An 18,067-nucleotide genomic window follows, 5' to 3' on the forward strand; every position below is an offset into this window, starting at 1 on the left:
TTAGTAGTTTTCACAGTAGCCTCCTGTAGTCAGTTGTCACTGGGCTAGAGGTTCAACACATTGATTATTTTATCTTAAGGGGTTTTTAAGTTGCTGCTTCAAAAAGAGAACCTCATATTTACTACATTGCTAATCATTTAGAAGTCAATATTGCCTTTATCTGTAGGGATTTAAGAAAAGAAATAAAACCGTAAAACTGCGATGGTAAATCCGATGCAGTCAGAACTTTGGGTATGCCTAACATCTGTGCAGGTACATGTCAGATAAAAAGTTAAAGACTGCTGTTGTGTGACCGACTCATTTCTGTCATAACATGCTAACAGCTCAACGTCCAAGCAGCAGAAACAATATTGAAAGGTAATACATCCTGGATGACACCTCAGATGTTAGCAAGTACTATTAATTCTCTGCATTTGATTAGGGGAAATAAAAATCACTGTACTCATGGAAAATGTGTTTGAACCATCAGTTTGAAATGTGTTAGGGCCGTTCCACATCCTTCATCCAAACTGAACACCTTGGACTTGTGTTTTGTTGTATTTACACTGAAAGTATCAGTTTTCAGTTGGTGCTGTTCCAAGTGACAAATTGGGAAAACAATGAGTTCTGCTCACATTGTACTTATTAGCCAAGCTAGAAAAGCTAGTGCTTTTTACATCTTGAAAATGTTCAAACCAAAATGTTCACTAACAAGATATGTGTGTGCAACTGACATCAGCGATGGACAAAATGTAAATTAACACTTTGTTTCTAAATTCATCGTTTTGGTACTGTGGCCAAAACCATTTTGAGGGTTTTGAGAGTTTGCTTAGAAAGCGCCGGCTCTGGAGCGTTGGGTGGCTCTGCTGGTAGAGCGTTCGCACCATGTGCAGAGGCTGTAGTCCTTCATGCAGTTCTCCTGGATTTGATTCCTTGCCTCTGGTCATCTGCTGGATATCTAGCCCTTCTCTCTCTCCTGATTTCCTGTCTGTTCCCTGCTCAATAAAATCCACTAGAGCCTAAAACAACATTTTTAAAAAAGAAGAAACCTCCAGTTTTCCACTGAACACAACATGTTAGCTTATGTTTTCTACGACCACATGTGAAAAATTGAAACAGTGCAAACATTTTCACATGACCACAGAACAAGTCAGCATTATACAGTGAATTAATACTTTGTGACACTGTTTTATTTTTTCATATTTTATGTCAAATTTATATGTACAGTATATGTAATAAGCAATACTGATATTCAAATATGAAAAAAGAAATTGTGCTAAAATGGACTAGAAATGTCAAAGCAGAACAGACGTAAACACCAAGTTTAGATACACTGTGCCAGATTTAGCATTTTAAACACACAGAAAAACACATGAACCAATACTAAAGAAGACTTTGCAATGTGCATCATAAAATCCAACAAAAAGCATTTCCTTAATGCTAACTGTGTATCACTCAGCTTGACACATATTTATCATACAGAAGCAATATTTCATACTTTTTGTCACTGTCGAATCTCAAGCACACATAAAGGTTAAGACATTAAGTTCTCTAGACTCAAGAATAGTTTTTCTTGCCTATTTTCATTCGCTAGCCAGCATTAGCATATTGAAGCAGGAACATGCTAGCAAGGCCTATCCATAGGAACAATTACATAATGATTGCTACTTTCAGGTAAATACATCAAAATACAATTGACATAACTTTATATTTACCAAAGAAAACTTGTAAGCAGAATTAATCTAACTCTTAGAAATACAAGCGTTTGGTCAGAAAAACCAACCCAACCTCTGACTCGACAGTCTTTCCCCTTGAGCTGAAGGGCACACAGGAAACTCATCTTTTGTTGTCATTCACCAAGTTTATCCTAAACCGAACTGTGGACATTCTGAAGAATAAGTGTGAAAAATACAGAGATATGTAGGAATATAAACAGGACAACAGAAAGCAAAGTTTGGTGTTGCTTTTGCCAGTTCGAATGTAGAATGCAATTCAACCGGATTCGGGGGCTGCGGATGTACTATTTAAAGACGTTGGTGAATTCAGGACATTGGTGGGTTTTCAGTGTCTTCATGGCCTTTTTGAACTCCATGTTGGACTTGTCCCACTTGTGGATGCCTGTAAGGAGGTACTGCTTATCCACCTTCCTGAACATGATTAGATACTGGTTCGCTATGTTGTCCAGCTGTTGGCAGGGGCAGTCCGCGCCGTTCTTCAAGTACAACACCAGCTTTTTTAGGTCTTTCTTCTTCAGGTTCCCTTGTTTTATCAACTTCTTTTTTTTTTGCAGGATCACCTTGCGGTCCGTGTTTTCTCGTTTCACCTCCTTTATCTTGGCCTTGATAGCTGTGGTGGAGACACATCGAGACAAAAACATAGATTACTTTAAATCCAAATGTGAGGGGGAAAAATATATTGTCTAAGCATATCCCTACCGCATAAGGCATCATGTTAGTGTTTAATACGCAGGAAAATAGAGAAAATGATTAAGGCTGTCTTCACACAACAGGTCTTTATGACTAATTCTGAAAAATCCTGCGGAAATCATATATATATATATATATATATATATATATATATATATATATATATATATATATATATATATATATAGATAGATAGATAGATAGATAGATAGATAGATAGATAGATAGATAGATAGATAGATAGATAGATAGATAGATAGATAGATAGATAGTTTTTTTTTGCATGGTCGTTCATATAGGGTGATGTCTGTAAAGTTAAAACTTAAACAGTCAAAACTTAACAACAATTTGGGTTATTTAGCCTGTCACAGAAAAATCTGAGGTTCATTTCTCAAGGTCAGATTTTCACAATGTCACACTTTTTAACTAAATATCTAGTTTGCCAACTAAATATTTAGCTCCAAACTAAATGTTAAGATTGCTAAAATTTTTTTTACTCCAAACTAAATTTTGTTAGCAAGCTAAATATGTAGTTTACACACTGAATTACATGGTGTTTAATATAGCATATAAAGTACTAAAAATTTGTAATAATTAAGCAAAAATTTTGAATCTTATAATCCATTCTGGAGTGAATGATGGTGCAAAACAAAATTTCAAAATTCGTACAATCTCAGTTGTCTGGTGAACACAATCAGAAATCTTAAAACCAAAGTCTTTATCAGTGGACCGTTCCCAACAATTCAACGTGAAGATGAGAGACACACTTAGTGCATCAGTAAACTCTGGCGACAGTCACAGAATCTTCCATCTTCAAACCAGACGGCTTCTGTCTCAATAAATCTGGACCAGAATGAATCACATCAACCACCTTTTTCTCTGTGAATCAGAAACGGGAATCCATGAACCAGCAGAACACATTAAACACCGACGTAGACAGATGAGCCAAACAAAGATTCCCACATCATCACCACGGCTGATACCAACTTTACACCAGGAGCATGCTGTTCCACAACAACCAGATAACACGCTGTCTCCTAGGAAACCACCTGGTAACTGAGCCACTGGTGCTCCATCTCCTGGCTCACCCTTTCTAAACTTCACTGGAAGAAAATGAATGAGTGACGAAGAAAGACGCGAACATCCTGCAAAGTATTCAAACAACAAATACTATATCCTCACATCCTAATTGGATGTCTGATATATTGATGTGGAAAGGAACCAGGCATCAGTTCTGCACCTGTTGTAACCCAGATACAGTAGAATATACAGCAGAATCCCTGTGAGAGAAAAACCACAGCTGAGAAAAATCAAGTGGGTCTGAAATCAAACCTCACATTTATTCCATCTAAAGCAAACCGAAAAATTATTTCTACCTCCAGGTGAATTAACTACGTTTGCTGAAAATCAGATCCTTATCAGAAAAATCTGTCTTAATTATGATTTTATTACTGAGCATAATATCCATCTTATGCTGTTAACAAAAGCATGGCTATATGGGAGCAGTGAGACACAAAACTTCCAAATGTGTTGAAAATACATAAAAAACAAGTTTAAAAAATGACTGTAATGATAAACTGTACAAAATTACAACAAAAAACACTGCGTAGTTATCAGAAATAGAAATAGTATGGATCCAAGGGACATGCAGCTGAGGAGGACAACTTTAAAAAAAAAATGTACATAATGAGCGCGTGTACTGAACTGAACACAAAATGACACACTATTTTTAACGTAGTATATCAGGGCAGTGCAGAAAAAAACAGATGTGCAATAAATGAGTTCAGTGACCTTCTGTCTGTGAGTTGTATTGATCATGACTGTTTAGATGTTCAACATCCATGTTAACCCCCAAAACAGAGGTGCAAAAACACTGTGATACACTTCAAAACTTTGGTTTGACTCAACGTGCTAAAGAGGAAACACACAACCGAGGACACACTCTGCACACACTCTATGACAATTTGACTGTTATCATTAAAAACACATTTTCTGCTGATCCGACTATAAAACGTTTAAATCAACTTTACTCTTCCATCTCCCCTTTATCCTGTAGCCCCAGTAAATGAGTTGCTAGATAACAACCCATTCGAAAATCTCACACGTCATTACTGCAATCAAAATGGCGGCTAGTGGGAAGAAATATCAGTGGAACAAATGAAAAAGGACAGAAAATGAATGGTAGAAAAACCTGAATCCAAGTTCACTGTGAAATCTACAAAGACGGACTCTGAAGCTTTTTGACACTGAAACGTGCGAGAGAAACATTCTTTGAGTAAATCCTTTACTCAAACATCAGCAATGCTTGTGCCTTGGTGATGACAGGTTTCCAAAGCCTGCTGTGTCTGTGGCATCTGAATGGCACTTGACCAGGGCCTGCAATGAATTGGCTGACGTCTTTGCAGAGAAAATAAATTTAAAAAAAAAACACCAGGCGTCACGTTAAGAGGAATCTTTGCAGCAGGAGGAACTGACAGATCAGTCAGGATAGAGGGAAATGTGAATGTAGAAATGTACAAAGATCCCGATTAAAACATGCTGCAGAGCATCTTCACCTCAGTCTGGGTGATGGTTCATTTTCCAGCAGGACAAAGACCCAAAGCACATGGCCCAGATGTCAAAGGCTCCAGAACCACCGTGTGAGTCCTGGAGAGACCGAGACTCTGGACTGGAATCTGACTGAACGTCTCTGGAGAGATCTGACCAATCCCATCCAACCTGATGGAGGTGGAAAAAAACTGCAGAGAAGAACGGAGCAAACTGCCTAAAGGTCGGTGAGCTGAGCTGGAGGCTTCATGTTCAAAAAGACCTGATGCTGGAACTGCTGCCACAGGTGAGTCAACAATGTATTAAACAACAGCTGGGAAGGTTCACATAACTGTGATATCTTGGTTTTATGTTTTTAATAAATTTGCTAAACACTCAACATTTTTTTTCCATATTTTCATAACAAGGTATTGCTGTGTAGAAAAAAAAGGTTTTGTGGAAAGAGATTCATTTCATACAATATGGAATCATGCTGCAGCATAACAAAATGTGGAAAAAGTGAAGAGCTGTGAATACTTTCCAGGTGCACAGTAAACCCCCCACACACCCTGAGGACACAAGACCAAGTCACAGTGCTACGGCTGGAAAAAAACAAAAACATCTGACTTTGACGTACAGTGCAAATAAAACAGATAAGTAAGAATAATTATCTGCCTCCAGCAAAGAACTGAAGTAGTTAAAAATTAAACAGGTCTTTTTTATTTTTCCCCAGTTTTAAAACACTACATCCCTTTTGACTTCCTGAACTCTCCTTTTCCACTTGTGTCTTCCATCGCTAATTAAAGTAATAAAGTGCTTCTCTTTCCGTCCACTGTATTAACGGTGCGCATGTAAGGGATTAAAAGATTTATCCCCCTCGCTGTGAAAGGGCTTAGTGTTCTATGGAATCAAACTGGACAGCATTCATAATTAGTGAGCCACGATGGAGACATCCTGGCCAATACCTGCAAGACGTTCATCTAGATAAGTCTTCCAGCACCTATAATCTCCTGAAGTTTGAACTTTCTTTGCCCTTGGTGTTGTCAGAGGGACCAGAGCTTTTCAGCAGGATCACATAGGAACAGTGACATCTGGTCATTTCTTTGAAACGGACTCTGCTATTCCTCCAAAAGCCCAGTGTCAGTGGCACAAAATCCACCCCGGGTCCATTTTGGAGGAAAATTGCTGAGTTAAAGCTGAGTGGCTTTAACTACCCTGTAGTTAAAGCTTTAACCATCGGGTAGTTAAATACGGCCATCTATGGGTAGCCTTAATTACTCAGTAGTTAAAGCTACTCAGTATCTTTAACTAGCTACTCAGTAGCAAATGAATAAATAGACAAGATCCAAACCAGATGCCAAAGAACAAAACTACAAAATCCGATGGAACCACGAAGCAGGCAGCATGAAGTGGCTGCTCTGTGTCGTCTGCATCAGAAACTACGAAAGACCCAGGATCAGAAATGTAACTCGAACTGAAAACTGTCAAAAACAAGTGCTGTCAAGAACAGTGATAGTTCATCTATTCCCTAGCCTGGCCATTGCCCTGTTAAAATCTCGTTTCACAGTCTGAGCTTCCTCTCATTGACTTAGATTCCTCCAATAGAAAGGAATCCATTGGCCAATCAGCGAACAGAAGAAGGGGTTGCTTCCAAATATTGAATGAACATTAACAGTAATCTCTCTTCGCAGTAGAGGATGGTTGTTTTCTGCTCAAGCTATTTCCAGTCAAATATTAGGAACTGGGTAACAATTGCTAACTTCAACAGAGTCCATGCCTCGGCAAACATTTTTCAACAGCCGAGAGTCTAGACCTCCTGGACGAAGCAAAGCATAGGACAAGGGGCTGGTTCCCAAAAATCCAGCCAAAGCTGACATTTCGATGAAGACAATGTGGGGGGTCGTCAGCACTGGTAGCATAATCGACATTGGCACTATGCTAGCTGAACTTCGGTCACATTATTCCAAGCTCAGTGGATTCAAAACCAAATCAAAATGTAACCACTGAAGTTACACAACTGGAGGAATCTGAAAAAGAATCATGTCAGCAGAGGATCTACTGGAAAAGACCGACCCTAACAAAGCCACGACGGGAATATGGCCTTATTATATCGTGAATTGACTAATGACATATGTTTAGTTCAGCTTCTCAAATAACATAATAGACCCACTTACTAAATGATCCACGTCTAGACAGCAACACTAACACACCTGGAGTCAGCCGTAGTTGTCATGCCAAGCCACTAAATGGCACTGTGATTTTCGCATGTGTATGAACGCACATGCACCTTTGACCCTTAGCTTCCACCCCGCCAGTTTTCATCGCATCGTAAACAATAACATGTCTCTGTGCTCAGATAACACATATATTTTTTCTTATCAGAAATTGTTCTAATGTGAACAGGTTAAGTAGCACAATGCAGCACATCGCTAAGCGTCGCTGTGTTTGTTGTTACCTGCCGATGCGTAAAGTAAACCCTACATCTGTGCGTCCTGTGCATGTCCGATTCCAAACCTGCGGAGTGCTTCATGCTTCCACAGTGGGATGTTCCAGAAAAGTTTCACTCTGAGACCTGGTTTCCAAACCTGCTGGTCTGATAAACCCCGGTCACTGGTTTTGTGTAAACAAAAGGCTGGATCTCTGTGTAAAACCGTGATGTCCAACTGACACACACTGTCCAAGCTGTCACAAAAATCTGGGCTGCATCCAGACCTCTGGAGAGACCTCTAACCTCTGGAGGCCGGAGCAACTACCAGATTTATTTCATTCATGCTGTCCAGTCGCAGAGAGTAGATTGGACCATAATGCATTAGGTTTTACTGCTTCAGGACTTGGATGACTGAGTGTAATTGGTAGAACCTTAAGCTCAGCTGTGCTTGGGTTTTGTAGCAGGACAAAGATCCATTTTACACAAGCATGTTCACATCCGAATTGCTAAAAAAAAAAAAAAATCAAGAGGTCAAGTAGGCTACTTTTTCATGGCTCCATATATTCAAAAGGAAACTGTAGACAGAGCAGAAGGAGTAAAAACTGATGGATTGTTGACCCTGATAATAACTCTAAATCAAGACCTGCTAGCCTCCAGACATGTTTGCCCAAATCACTGTTTGCAGTGAATGACGAGTTCACATGTTGCAAGGCTACAAGTTCAGCTCTCACTAGATTTCAACAAGCCCTTTCTCTCTGCTGCATTCCCAATGTCTACAGATGTAAAAACAAGAGCTACATTTTAGCAAAGGTTCAATTTAGAAGTTGAAGCTTGTAGAGTTTCCAGCTTCATTTTGTCTTGACATGCTCAGCCAAGCAATTTAAGGCACTAGCCATTCTGAAGTTGGTGTCATAATATTTGTTTAGTTGTTTGCTTCAGGAAATTACTGGAATTAAAGAAATTCTATCTGACATATATTCTATTAATATTGATCACCTGTCTGTTACGATATGAACTTTTTTTGTTTGTTTTATTGGCCGATCAACAAAACACACGCGTCTGTTCAGAGAGAAATTATAAAGAGATGTCAGAAAACTCAGTGAATGCCCATCTGCAAAACAATAACTTCCAAAACCTGTAACCTCTTCATTAACTCAACAAGAACTGCAGCCCTAAAGTAAGTAAAAAAAAAAAAAAGAGATTCACCAGACTAATTGACTCTTTGCTTTAGATCTGTGTTACTCTGCTGGGAAGACAATTGCGCAATTTCTTGGAAGTGTGAAGAGAACAGCAGCATCCTACTTGACATTTACCTCAGCTAACACATCTTTCCCAGCTTCCAGTAAATAAGGTTTAAAGAGAGCCAAAAAGAAAAAAAAAAAAAAAAAAAAAAACATACTCCCTCGCTGCCAGGTCGTGAATATTTTACACACGATTGGTCCGCACCGCTTACTAGAGACTGGTGAGAGTTGCTGATTCGTTTCTTGACCCTCCCTGCCGTTTTCCCGGCCGTCCAACGGGGATGAGGAGCAACATCCTGTCCATCTATCATATCTGCTTTTGCGTTTTCCCCCTCGACTACAAAGATCAGGCAAACACATCCTTAACCGGGATGCAGAAAACCCCCTGGATCCTAAAAACACACTTTTTACCCACTGAACACTGTAGAGTCAAGTTGAAACCAGCAGAATGGAATCCGGATGATGGCCTTATCTTTTGTTGGGGGGGATAAAGTGTTTCATGATTAGAGCCAGGCTTTTTCCACCACTGTGTTTTCTTTTCTATTCAAAGACAAGACACTAACCCATGTTTGGCTTCAGGTATCCCGCAGCATATTTATAGCTGCAGTTTTCTCTTTGGACTGAAACTTAACTCTTTTGGAAGAAAAAGAAATATACAAAAACATTTTTATGTATATTCTTCTCGTGTCTCTCTCTTTTTTTGGTCTTAATGAAGTTAAATTGAGCTTAAGGCAAAAATCTGATGCTTTGCAGAAATGATGACCCCTCCTCCCCCTGTTGCCCACACGTTCACTTAGAGTGGTGTATCATCTTCAGCCTGACAGTGAATCTGCCTGTGTATCCTCACTTGTCAGCTGGTTAGGGGACTTACTGCAAGCAAGCAAAACAACATTTGTCTTCAACCGACATGAAACGAGCCAAAAATGCCCCTCGCCTTCCCCCACCAACCCCTCCACCACTCACCCTGCTCTCCTGGCAAATGAGGACACACAGAAAAAAGAAAGAAAAAAAAGGCGAGTCCCATCACCGCAACATAAACACCGAGGCAGTTCGTTAAAACAAACGTAACCTTAAACTTCTCTGGAGAACCGCTGGAAAGTCTGGTTCCAATGTGCGTCCGGGCGGGCCGCTCGCTCGGCATGGCACCAGGGTCTCAGGATGCCATGGCTCCAGGCTCCACTAGCAAGTAAAGCACCAGGCGCTTGTGTGTCTCATGTACGCCGCTCGCATGTATCGTTGGCGTCCCCTCGAGATGCAGTCCCATTGGGTGTTTTCGGTTCACCACAGGCAGCAACGGTGAACTCTGCAGCTGTAGTTTGTTTGTACTTTGACTTTTTCTTTGGATTTGTTTGGTTTGACACAAGCATTTCAATGTGCAGGTACATGCAAGGTGTAACATTTTAAATATTTCTGCTGAACTTCCTGAAACCCATTGGATTACCAGTGGGTTTCAGGATTACCAGTGGGTTTCAGGATTACCAGTGGGTTTCAGGATTACCAGTCGCTGAAACCCACTGCAGCTGAGTGGCTGCAGTGGGCTATAAATACCCACTGCAGCCAACTATGTTCTTTCCTCGCTTGCTTTTTGGGTTTGTTGTTTATTGGACATTTTCCATTCGAGTCGGACTGAAAACACTCTGCTAGACATCTCACAAACCTCCCTCAGTAACAATGGGCAGATTTTTCTGTCCCTTTTTTACTAACTACAAAGTGACCAATAGCATATGTAGGTGGTTTTGAATAAACCCTCGAAATGTTGAAACTACAATTAAGTATGAGTAGAAGTTTAACACCAAAAGGGTTGATGTTTTTCAGATGAGGTTTGGTGAAAAGTTCAATTTTTGTAGAAAACGGAAGAAGTCAGTTGAGAGGTGACAGGCTCACAGCTGCTCAGGTGGAGCCCTTATTTTATCTGAAGTTAGCCATTTAAACACAATTCAAACTGGATCCATGGGACATGACACTTCACTGTCTGGTATCAATCATCTACGCTTTCACTAAAGACCAACGTTAGGATGCACGTTCCTCAGCAGAACAATCTCCCCATTACTATGCAAACAAACACTGGCCCAGCCTGGATCAGACGACCTCATCAGATGGATGTGCGTGTAGGGAGAATTACCAAACAACAGAACCCGGACAACTACGAAACTGACAAGATGCAAAAGATGCAAAAATCCTGTGCAAGCGTTAGGACAGACTGACAGGAGGCAGACTCAACAAACAGAGGTTAGATAGCAAAACAAAGCTGCCGATAGATTGAGATATTCTATAATTTTTGATGAATACACTTTTTTCTGATAGTGTATATATTTTCCAGAAGAAAATACAGAGGATGTATAACAGAAGAAAAAAAAACATTCCATTACGCTTTATCAAAACAAATTGTAGGTCAAAAACTCTTTATGCTGTTTTTAAAGATTAATGGGAAGGCCTTTGATGACATTACAGAAACTAAACCATTCTTAGAAATTTCTAGACAGTTCTTTGGTTGATTCATCTGGTATTTTTGGCCATTTATCTTTTGTTGTAAATCTTTTGTCTTGGAGGTTGGAACATCTTGTCTGGTTGCACAACTTCAAAACATTAATATTACTTCCAATCAAAAGAGCACTTCAAATTGCCATCTGTCATGGGAACAAATAATTCCAGGCTTCGCTGCAGAGTATTGGAACGATATGTATATTTTCAGTCCGAGTGGCTGAATCACTTTGATCAGCTAAGAGGGGATCGGTTTGACTTCCTGTAAACTTTCCTCTGCTTAGGATTTCTTCACTTTTGTTAAATCTTACTGCAGTATGACACTTGTTTACTTTGTGTAAAAGAGCCATTACTGATGATGAATTGACTGAACTTCTCTTCAAAAATATCTGGATTATCCCTTTAAAGTAGCAGTCGTCATAGCTTTCATTTGTTGTTGGTGGCATTGCTAACTGCTAAATAGCTCACAACAGGCCAAGCTAGCTGCAGCGTAGCAGAGGACAAAGGGGGGCTAGTGAGCGTGGTTCTGCTCAGTTAGCACTGGCAGACGGCAGAGGAGCTTGATTTTTTTCTCAGATTATATGTCTCATATTATGATGTCGCAACACAGTGACTGTTTCAACAAATATGTAAAATATATATATGTATATTTTTTTATAAAACTTACATAACGCAGGTTTAATACAGAAATATACTGCAAGTAACAATGTTAAGATGTTACTTTTGAAATTTTGCATTTGTGTTCCTTTCTTTGTTTTACTTGACCAATCAAGTTACCCAAACATTTTGGCTAAGTTGGAAAATAGCATCACCGGATTAAATATGCCGCTTAAATATCGTGGATGAATAAAATTAATTCTTTCCAAGCACAGTCTAAGAATTAGCAACCAATGTTTCAACAAACTTTTACAAGACAAACATCTTAAGAAAAAAATTCTTAAAATGTTTTAAGACAGAAAATTTTAAGAAGAGAGAAAAAAAAAGCCAACAGAAAGGGCAAAATCACCAGGTCGATAAGGATCCTGTTCAGGAATTTTATGAACTTTTGCGTAAATTCCTAGTAAAAAGTGTCGCCCTGGTACATGTTTTTCCATCTTACTCATTAGCTTTTTATTGGCTAACAAAGTCCTTTTGTAATTAGGACTCGTAAAACACACCACAGTAAGAAAAATGTCAAAACATTTGGAAATAACTACTGAATTCAGTGTTTTCAGGAGATTTCTTCTCGTCATTTTTAACATTCTGTACAGTTTGTCACAGCTGACTGTCCACCATATGGAAAAGTTCGCCTGTAACATGAACCGGCCCAGACGGCAGAGCAAACATCCAGCTTTACTACTGCCACATAAAGACTCCAACGACCCCAATTCATTAGTCAAATGACCTCGTCCTCCACCAAGGCCTGAACACACGTCTGCATCCATATGCGTTGAAAGCTTCACTTGGAATATTTGCACAATTTCCCCTGATCAGAGAAATAATCTAAATAAAACCAACTGAACCAGTTAATCCTTGCCAAGGTGGAGAAGGACGTCTTTAGTGAATGTCTGCAGGACGCTTACCAAACTCGCTGGCACACATGTGCTCCAACATGGTGTCTGTTTTCATTTCATTGTCACATGGAGGACAGATGGCAGAAGAGCCTGGGAAGGAAAACAAAAACAAAAATAAATAAATGGAAATATAATGAATAAAGCTGGTGACATGTCAGAAATTGATTAGTCACAAATTAGCATAACCCATCTGAAAGAACTAAAACTTCTGTGCTTTTTGGATTCTTGACTTCCACGTCTCTCTCTCTCTCTCTCTCTCTCTCTCTCTCTGCAAACATCTCGTCTTGTTCTTGATGTCACTCAACTTTTTTCTTCAGCTTCACGTGTCCTGGCGACCTGACCTCAGAGAAGAATGTACTCCGCTTTTATAGCCAGCTGTAACTAAGTGCGGCAGTAAACACTCTCCTCTTCACTTTGTACGCAGCTTTCACAATGAGCCTGCTCAACGGTAACATTGTTCTATGTGGAAAACAACTACAAAGATCTGAGAAATGCATAAAAAAAGAAGAAATAGTATTGATATTCAGTTACAGCTTACTGGAATGGTCGGACATTCCAAGAAATGCTAGCTCATGGAGAACAACAAGGAAAGCCAACATAGGTTTAGCCAAAAAGTTCTGTCTGGAGGCATATCTGCAAATACTTTACTACCACAGTTTAATTTTTATAATACTGCAAACGAAAGCTTTATGCCAAACAGCTGAGCCTACTTTTCCGAAGTTGGACCTTCTTTATTTTTTTTTATTTTTTTTTTTCCCCTGTTTGTGGAATCCTGCAGCACTGACCTTTAACAGATACTAGTGTCTCAGTGTTGACTCAGATCAATCAAAAGATAGGGGCAGGTAAGGTGGAAACTAATAGCCTCTTTTAGCTGCCAGATGTCAGTTACACATGTTTAACGTAGGCTTGTGAAAGTAACACCCAAGGCGCAAAGTGTTTGGTGCAAAGTAAACTCTGTTTTCAGAGTCACTGGATCTTTTGTTTGTCTGTACCCTTTAAATCCATTAACACCAGACTACTGCATGGAAACCTCTGCTAACATTCAGTACAGCCAAGAAGATCAGTCTGCATCTGTTGTGTCTTTATGCGCCTCAGCATTAGATACTGGCCCTTTCTGAACCGTTACTGATAACAGAAAACACACAAAAAAATTTAGCTGATTAGCTTTAAAGGGGCAGTATTATGCATTTATATAGGTCAATCAAATAACTGTTACCTTCAGTTGTTATAAAAATGTTATATGAAATATGACTTAAAAGAAGCGTGACTTCATAATTTAACACCTTGAAATTGGACCTCTGAACTTGGAGAAACTCTTCATCTTTCTGAAATCCTGCCTTCAGAAAGTTGTCACAATATGGCTCCTCTCTTAACCCGTCACCAGTGTTTCTACCAGCGATGCACTGAGAAGCAGCTCATATAATGAGCTCAGCAGATATTCAGTTCAACCAGGTGTTTGCTAATTGCTGCTGGCTAGTCTGAAGGAGTTGACTGGGGAAGTCGCAGGGGAGGGCTGCTCTGAAACGGTGGCGCTCGGCCTCACCAAGTGTTTGTCACAGCTCAACGGTTGCCATGGGAGACTCAAGGATTTCTCAAACAAGGACGAAAGAATCAAGGCAACACTCCAGGTATGTTTTTAATGGGGGAATAACAATACAACATGATGTAAAGCTAATAATAATAATAATAATAATAATAATACTGCCCCTTTAAGAAGCTTGAGTGAAATCACTGCCTTACTTTATTCTTCAAGTTGACAAGTGACAGCAGGTGGTGTCTGGGGAGGGCAGAGCTTGTGTGGTCCCCAACCTCAACCTGCAAATGCAAACTTTTACCAAAAATCCCTCTAAGTCCCTCTATGCCACTCTAGGAGTAGGTACTCCACCCACCCCAAAAAGCTGTTAAATGTTAACACACACACACACATGCACACGCACGCACGCACACAGAAATATGAAACTGCCCTGAGCTCTGTCTAAGTTATGTATTTAAGCCTAATGTGTTCAGTAAAATAAAATAATAAAAAACGTCTCTGAAAACTTCATTTACACCTCCAGGTGGCAGTAAAAGTAAGTTGATGATGTGATGATGGAAGGTCACACAGTGTAGTGCTTAAAGTGAATGAGTCGGTTGTGCTTTCTCCACTCCCTCCTCTGTGCACTTCGTTAAAGTGCCCAGCGCCGACGCTGCTGGCACAGCAGCCCACCCCCCAAACCTCAAGTATTTAGAACCGGTCCAAGCTTGATCCTTTAAGAAACTGTGTTTTGTTTGTGTGTGGGTTCTTTGTTTGTTTGTTTGTTTTGTTTTACAACATATAGTTTTGTCCTGGACAACCTGAGCTAACCCATCTGATTCTGACAGGGTGCATGAAGCGACGGTGGAATGCGTCCTCGGCAGCGCCTCTGGAATCCGCCTGCAGCCTAGATTGCGGCTCGCATTATTCCCACCCGACTGTCTTTCAGCTTTTCATCCCTCATCAGATTTAATGTGTTTGTCAGACAACGAGCATTAATATATGCAGGTACTGGCTTTTTCGTTGCAGCTGGACTACCTCCCAGCATTGTCCTCCAAAACTCGGCAAACACCTTAAAATAATCGCTACCATCTGGAGTTCCTCCCCCACCTCCCCCACCCCCTCCAATATTTCGTGATCATTCAAAGTCAACAGCAGGCAGCTTGCATTCACACTAAAGGGAGTGCTTAGGTAGCCGATTATAAGGAAAATAAACTATTCACCTTTAGTTTTAGCAGTTCTTTGGGCGAAGGGGGGGATGGAGGAGGTTAAATGGGAGCAGATTTGGCTTTTCACAGCTCAGTTTTCTCTTCCAAAAGGTTCTATTTGGTTTCTTTGTGTGGGATTTGCATGTGCAAATACACCGTTACCCCTAAAACAACATTCCCAAGCCCATTTAAGAGTGTTACGAGGGTTAGAAGGGTGTTGACTTTTGCACAACAGCAAAAGTCCCTGGGATTTGTTTTCTATATCAGGTAAGAAGCTTATGTTTGGTACCTAATTTATTTATTTATTTATTTATTTTTTTTTTTTTTTTGGAGAGCAAAATCCTACATTGTTTTATTATACAGAACAAGAAAATAAAGCCAGACATATGTCAGTATATTCCAATTTTGAAGGCGCCTCTGAGTGAATATATACGGTTCTGCTGTATTTCTGCTACAACATAAAGAATTTGGGACATTAAAAAAATTCCTGATTATTTTACAAACATATAAACTGCTTATTAAATTTAAACATCTAAAAAGTGTTATAGAGGATGGATCTAAGCATCATAGTATTGTGATAGCACATTTTAGCTGTTTCTCCTCATTATTGTTGTTTTTCAATGTGTTTCTGTAGAAGTGACGTTAGCTGGAGGTTTCTAGTTGATGTCTGAAGTATGAACTAACTTGCAGCCTTTGTTTCTGTGAGTGAAATTCAGTCTTCATCCAGACTGCACTAAAATTGCAGAATTTACAATGGAAAATTCACTGATTCCTTGACAAATGATCAAAGATTCATGCAGCATTAATAACAGAATTAACAGAGAGGTATTTACTTGTACAACTTTAAATCAACTTTCAAGACAACAGTTTTAATGACTGATTTAGAGCCAAAGTTTGTAAAACCCAATACCTCATCCAAACAGTATTAACATTTCGGACTGAAGATCCAAAAGAAAAATTGCCTCTTTTTTATTGTTTTCTCATTATTTATGTTGCCACAGCAGCAGATATTAAAGTAATGCTCTTTTGTACTTTCTTTCAGACCTTTGTAGACTGAGGGATGATGTTGATGAATGTGCAGGTGAATGATGAAAAACTCTAACTTCTCCTAATTCGTAGGAGTTGAAACAGTTTGTATCTGTCGTCATGACAGCAGAAATCTATTTTTATCAAAAGTGTTGATTAATTTGCAAATACCATATAATACTGAACCTCCTTTAACAATATATGCGAAGAATTCAACTTAAAAATAAACGTCTATGTTAGCTCCATATATAGCTTTTTTAAAATCATTATTATTATTATTATTATTATTATTATTATTATCTTGTAATTAAAGACATGACGGAAATAGTTGTTAACTGGTTATTTTTTTAATCATTTTTTGGAACTCGTATAAATAATTTATTGATTCATTTATGAATATGTACAACTTAGTTATCATCTCCAGCCATCACCGACGTGAAGAACTAACCTTCCATGTCGTCACCTTTTTGTCAAAAAACTATTTGGGCAAAAAAAAAAAAAAAAAAAAAAAATCATGCGCCATTACTTTTAAGAAGAATATGATATTACATCCACATCAAAACTACTAATAATCTGCTTTTTAATTAATGAATTATTATGATTATTATTACTATCGGGAGTGTCGGGACGTGTCGTTACCTGTAGTCTCGACGGTCTCAGTGATGTTGGGCGTCATGGCAATGCACACGTCATGTTCGGGAAACTTGTCGCAGGTGAGCATCTCCGGCCACGGGTAGCCGAACGCCTCCATGATCGGGGTGCAGCCGTCCCGCACCGCCTCGCACAGCTTCCGGCACGGGTAGATGGGGCGATCCAGGCACACGGGTGCGAAGAGCGAGCAGAGGAAGATCTGCGTGCCCGTGTGGCACCTCTTGTGCACCAGCGGCACCCAGCTGCTGGCCTGCTGCTTCACCTCCGCCATCGTTTCGTGCTCCAGCAGGTTGGGCAGCAGCATCGTGGTGTAGCCCACGCCGTGGCAGAGCCGCAGGTCCTCCGGGATCCCCACGCACTGGGGGGTCTTGCCGTAGATGGGCCCCGCGCTCTCCATCTTCCAACTCACGTACTCATACTCCGATGCTCTGCACGCCGACATGAACGCCACCGTCACGACCATCCCGATCGTTCTCCAGAGAGCAGAAACGGACCTCATGTTGTTGTTGTCGTTGTTTTGTTTTGTTTTCAAGTCCTACCCGCGGCGTTCACTTTATCAGGAGACTCGGAAGGCGAGTGCGGAGGAAGGCTCTTCAACTTTGCTCTGCCACTCTGTGCGTCTGGGTCCGGCTTCAGAGAAAGTTGGACGAGCTGAAGCCCCAGCGTGCGCTGAGGGTGGAAACAAGAGGGGATTGTAAAGCTCTGCCCCCGACCAATCACAGCGCGTCTGCGCCTTTTGCTTGTCTGCTGTCAGTCAAAGGTTTTAATTACCCCCAGAGTAAAACACAGGAGCCTGTTTACCCCCCTCCACTGCTGTCCTGCCGTGCGCTTCCATTTTCGGTGCTGTTGATGCTTAGAGGGAGAAAATTAATACGTGGTTTTAAAGGTTTTATAAATCATACTACTCATTTATTTCAAAGCCCTCTTCTTGTCACAATTACAGCTGCGAGTCTTTTGCAGGATGCACCGGCTTCGCACGTTTAGAAACTATTCCCAGTTCTCGAAGATTGTTCGACCTCAGTCAGACTGGAAGGA

At 40.2% G+C, this 18,067-nt stretch overlaps 1 protein-coding gene across 1 annotated transcript; it reads right to left on the minus strand.

Annotated features, from left to right (window-relative positions):
* Positions 1 to 1,147: 1,147 nt before the first annotated feature.
* LOC106955430 (secreted frizzled-related protein 1-like) lies at positions 1,148 to 17,742 on the minus strand. Its single transcript, XM_015045598.1, has 3 exons — positions 17,021 to 17,742; positions 12,644 to 12,724; positions 1,148 to 2,325 (listed from the first exon to the last, which is right to left on the minus strand). Exons 1-3 carry the CDS (start codon positions 17,529 to 17,531, stop codon positions 2,000 to 2,002), a joined length of 918 nt encoding a protein of 305 aa, XP_014901084.1. The 5' UTR covers positions 17,532 to 17,742; the 3' UTR covers positions 1,148 to 1,999.
* Positions 17,743 to 18,067: the final 325 nt, after the last annotated feature.

Source organism: Poecilia latipinna, unplaced genomic scaffold (genome assembly GCF_001443285.1).
Source record: "Poecilia latipinna isolate Pla-1442-1.1 unplaced genomic scaffold, P_latipinna-1.0 Scaffold734, whole genome shotgun sequence".
Lineage (NCBI taxonomy): Eukaryota > Metazoa > Chordata > Actinopteri > Cyprinodontiformes > Poeciliidae > Poecilia > Poecilia latipinna.

What these genes read in the sequence shown, in the direction of transcription:
- LOC106955430 (XM_015045598.1), bottom strand. Translation starts at nt 17,531, where the DNA reads ATGAGGTCCGTTTCTGCTCTCTGGAGAACGATCGGGATGGTCGTGACG. An exon ending in TGAGACCGTCGAGACTACAG is followed by an intron (nt 12,725 to 17,020) that starts GTAACGACACGT and finishes TTTCCTTCCCAG; the next exon opens with GCTCTTCTGCCATCTGTCCT. An exon ending in CATGTGTGCCAGCGAGTTTG is followed by an intron (nt 2,326 to 12,643) that starts GTAAGCGTCCTG and finishes TCTCCACCACAG; the next exon opens with CTATCAAGGCCAAGATAAAG.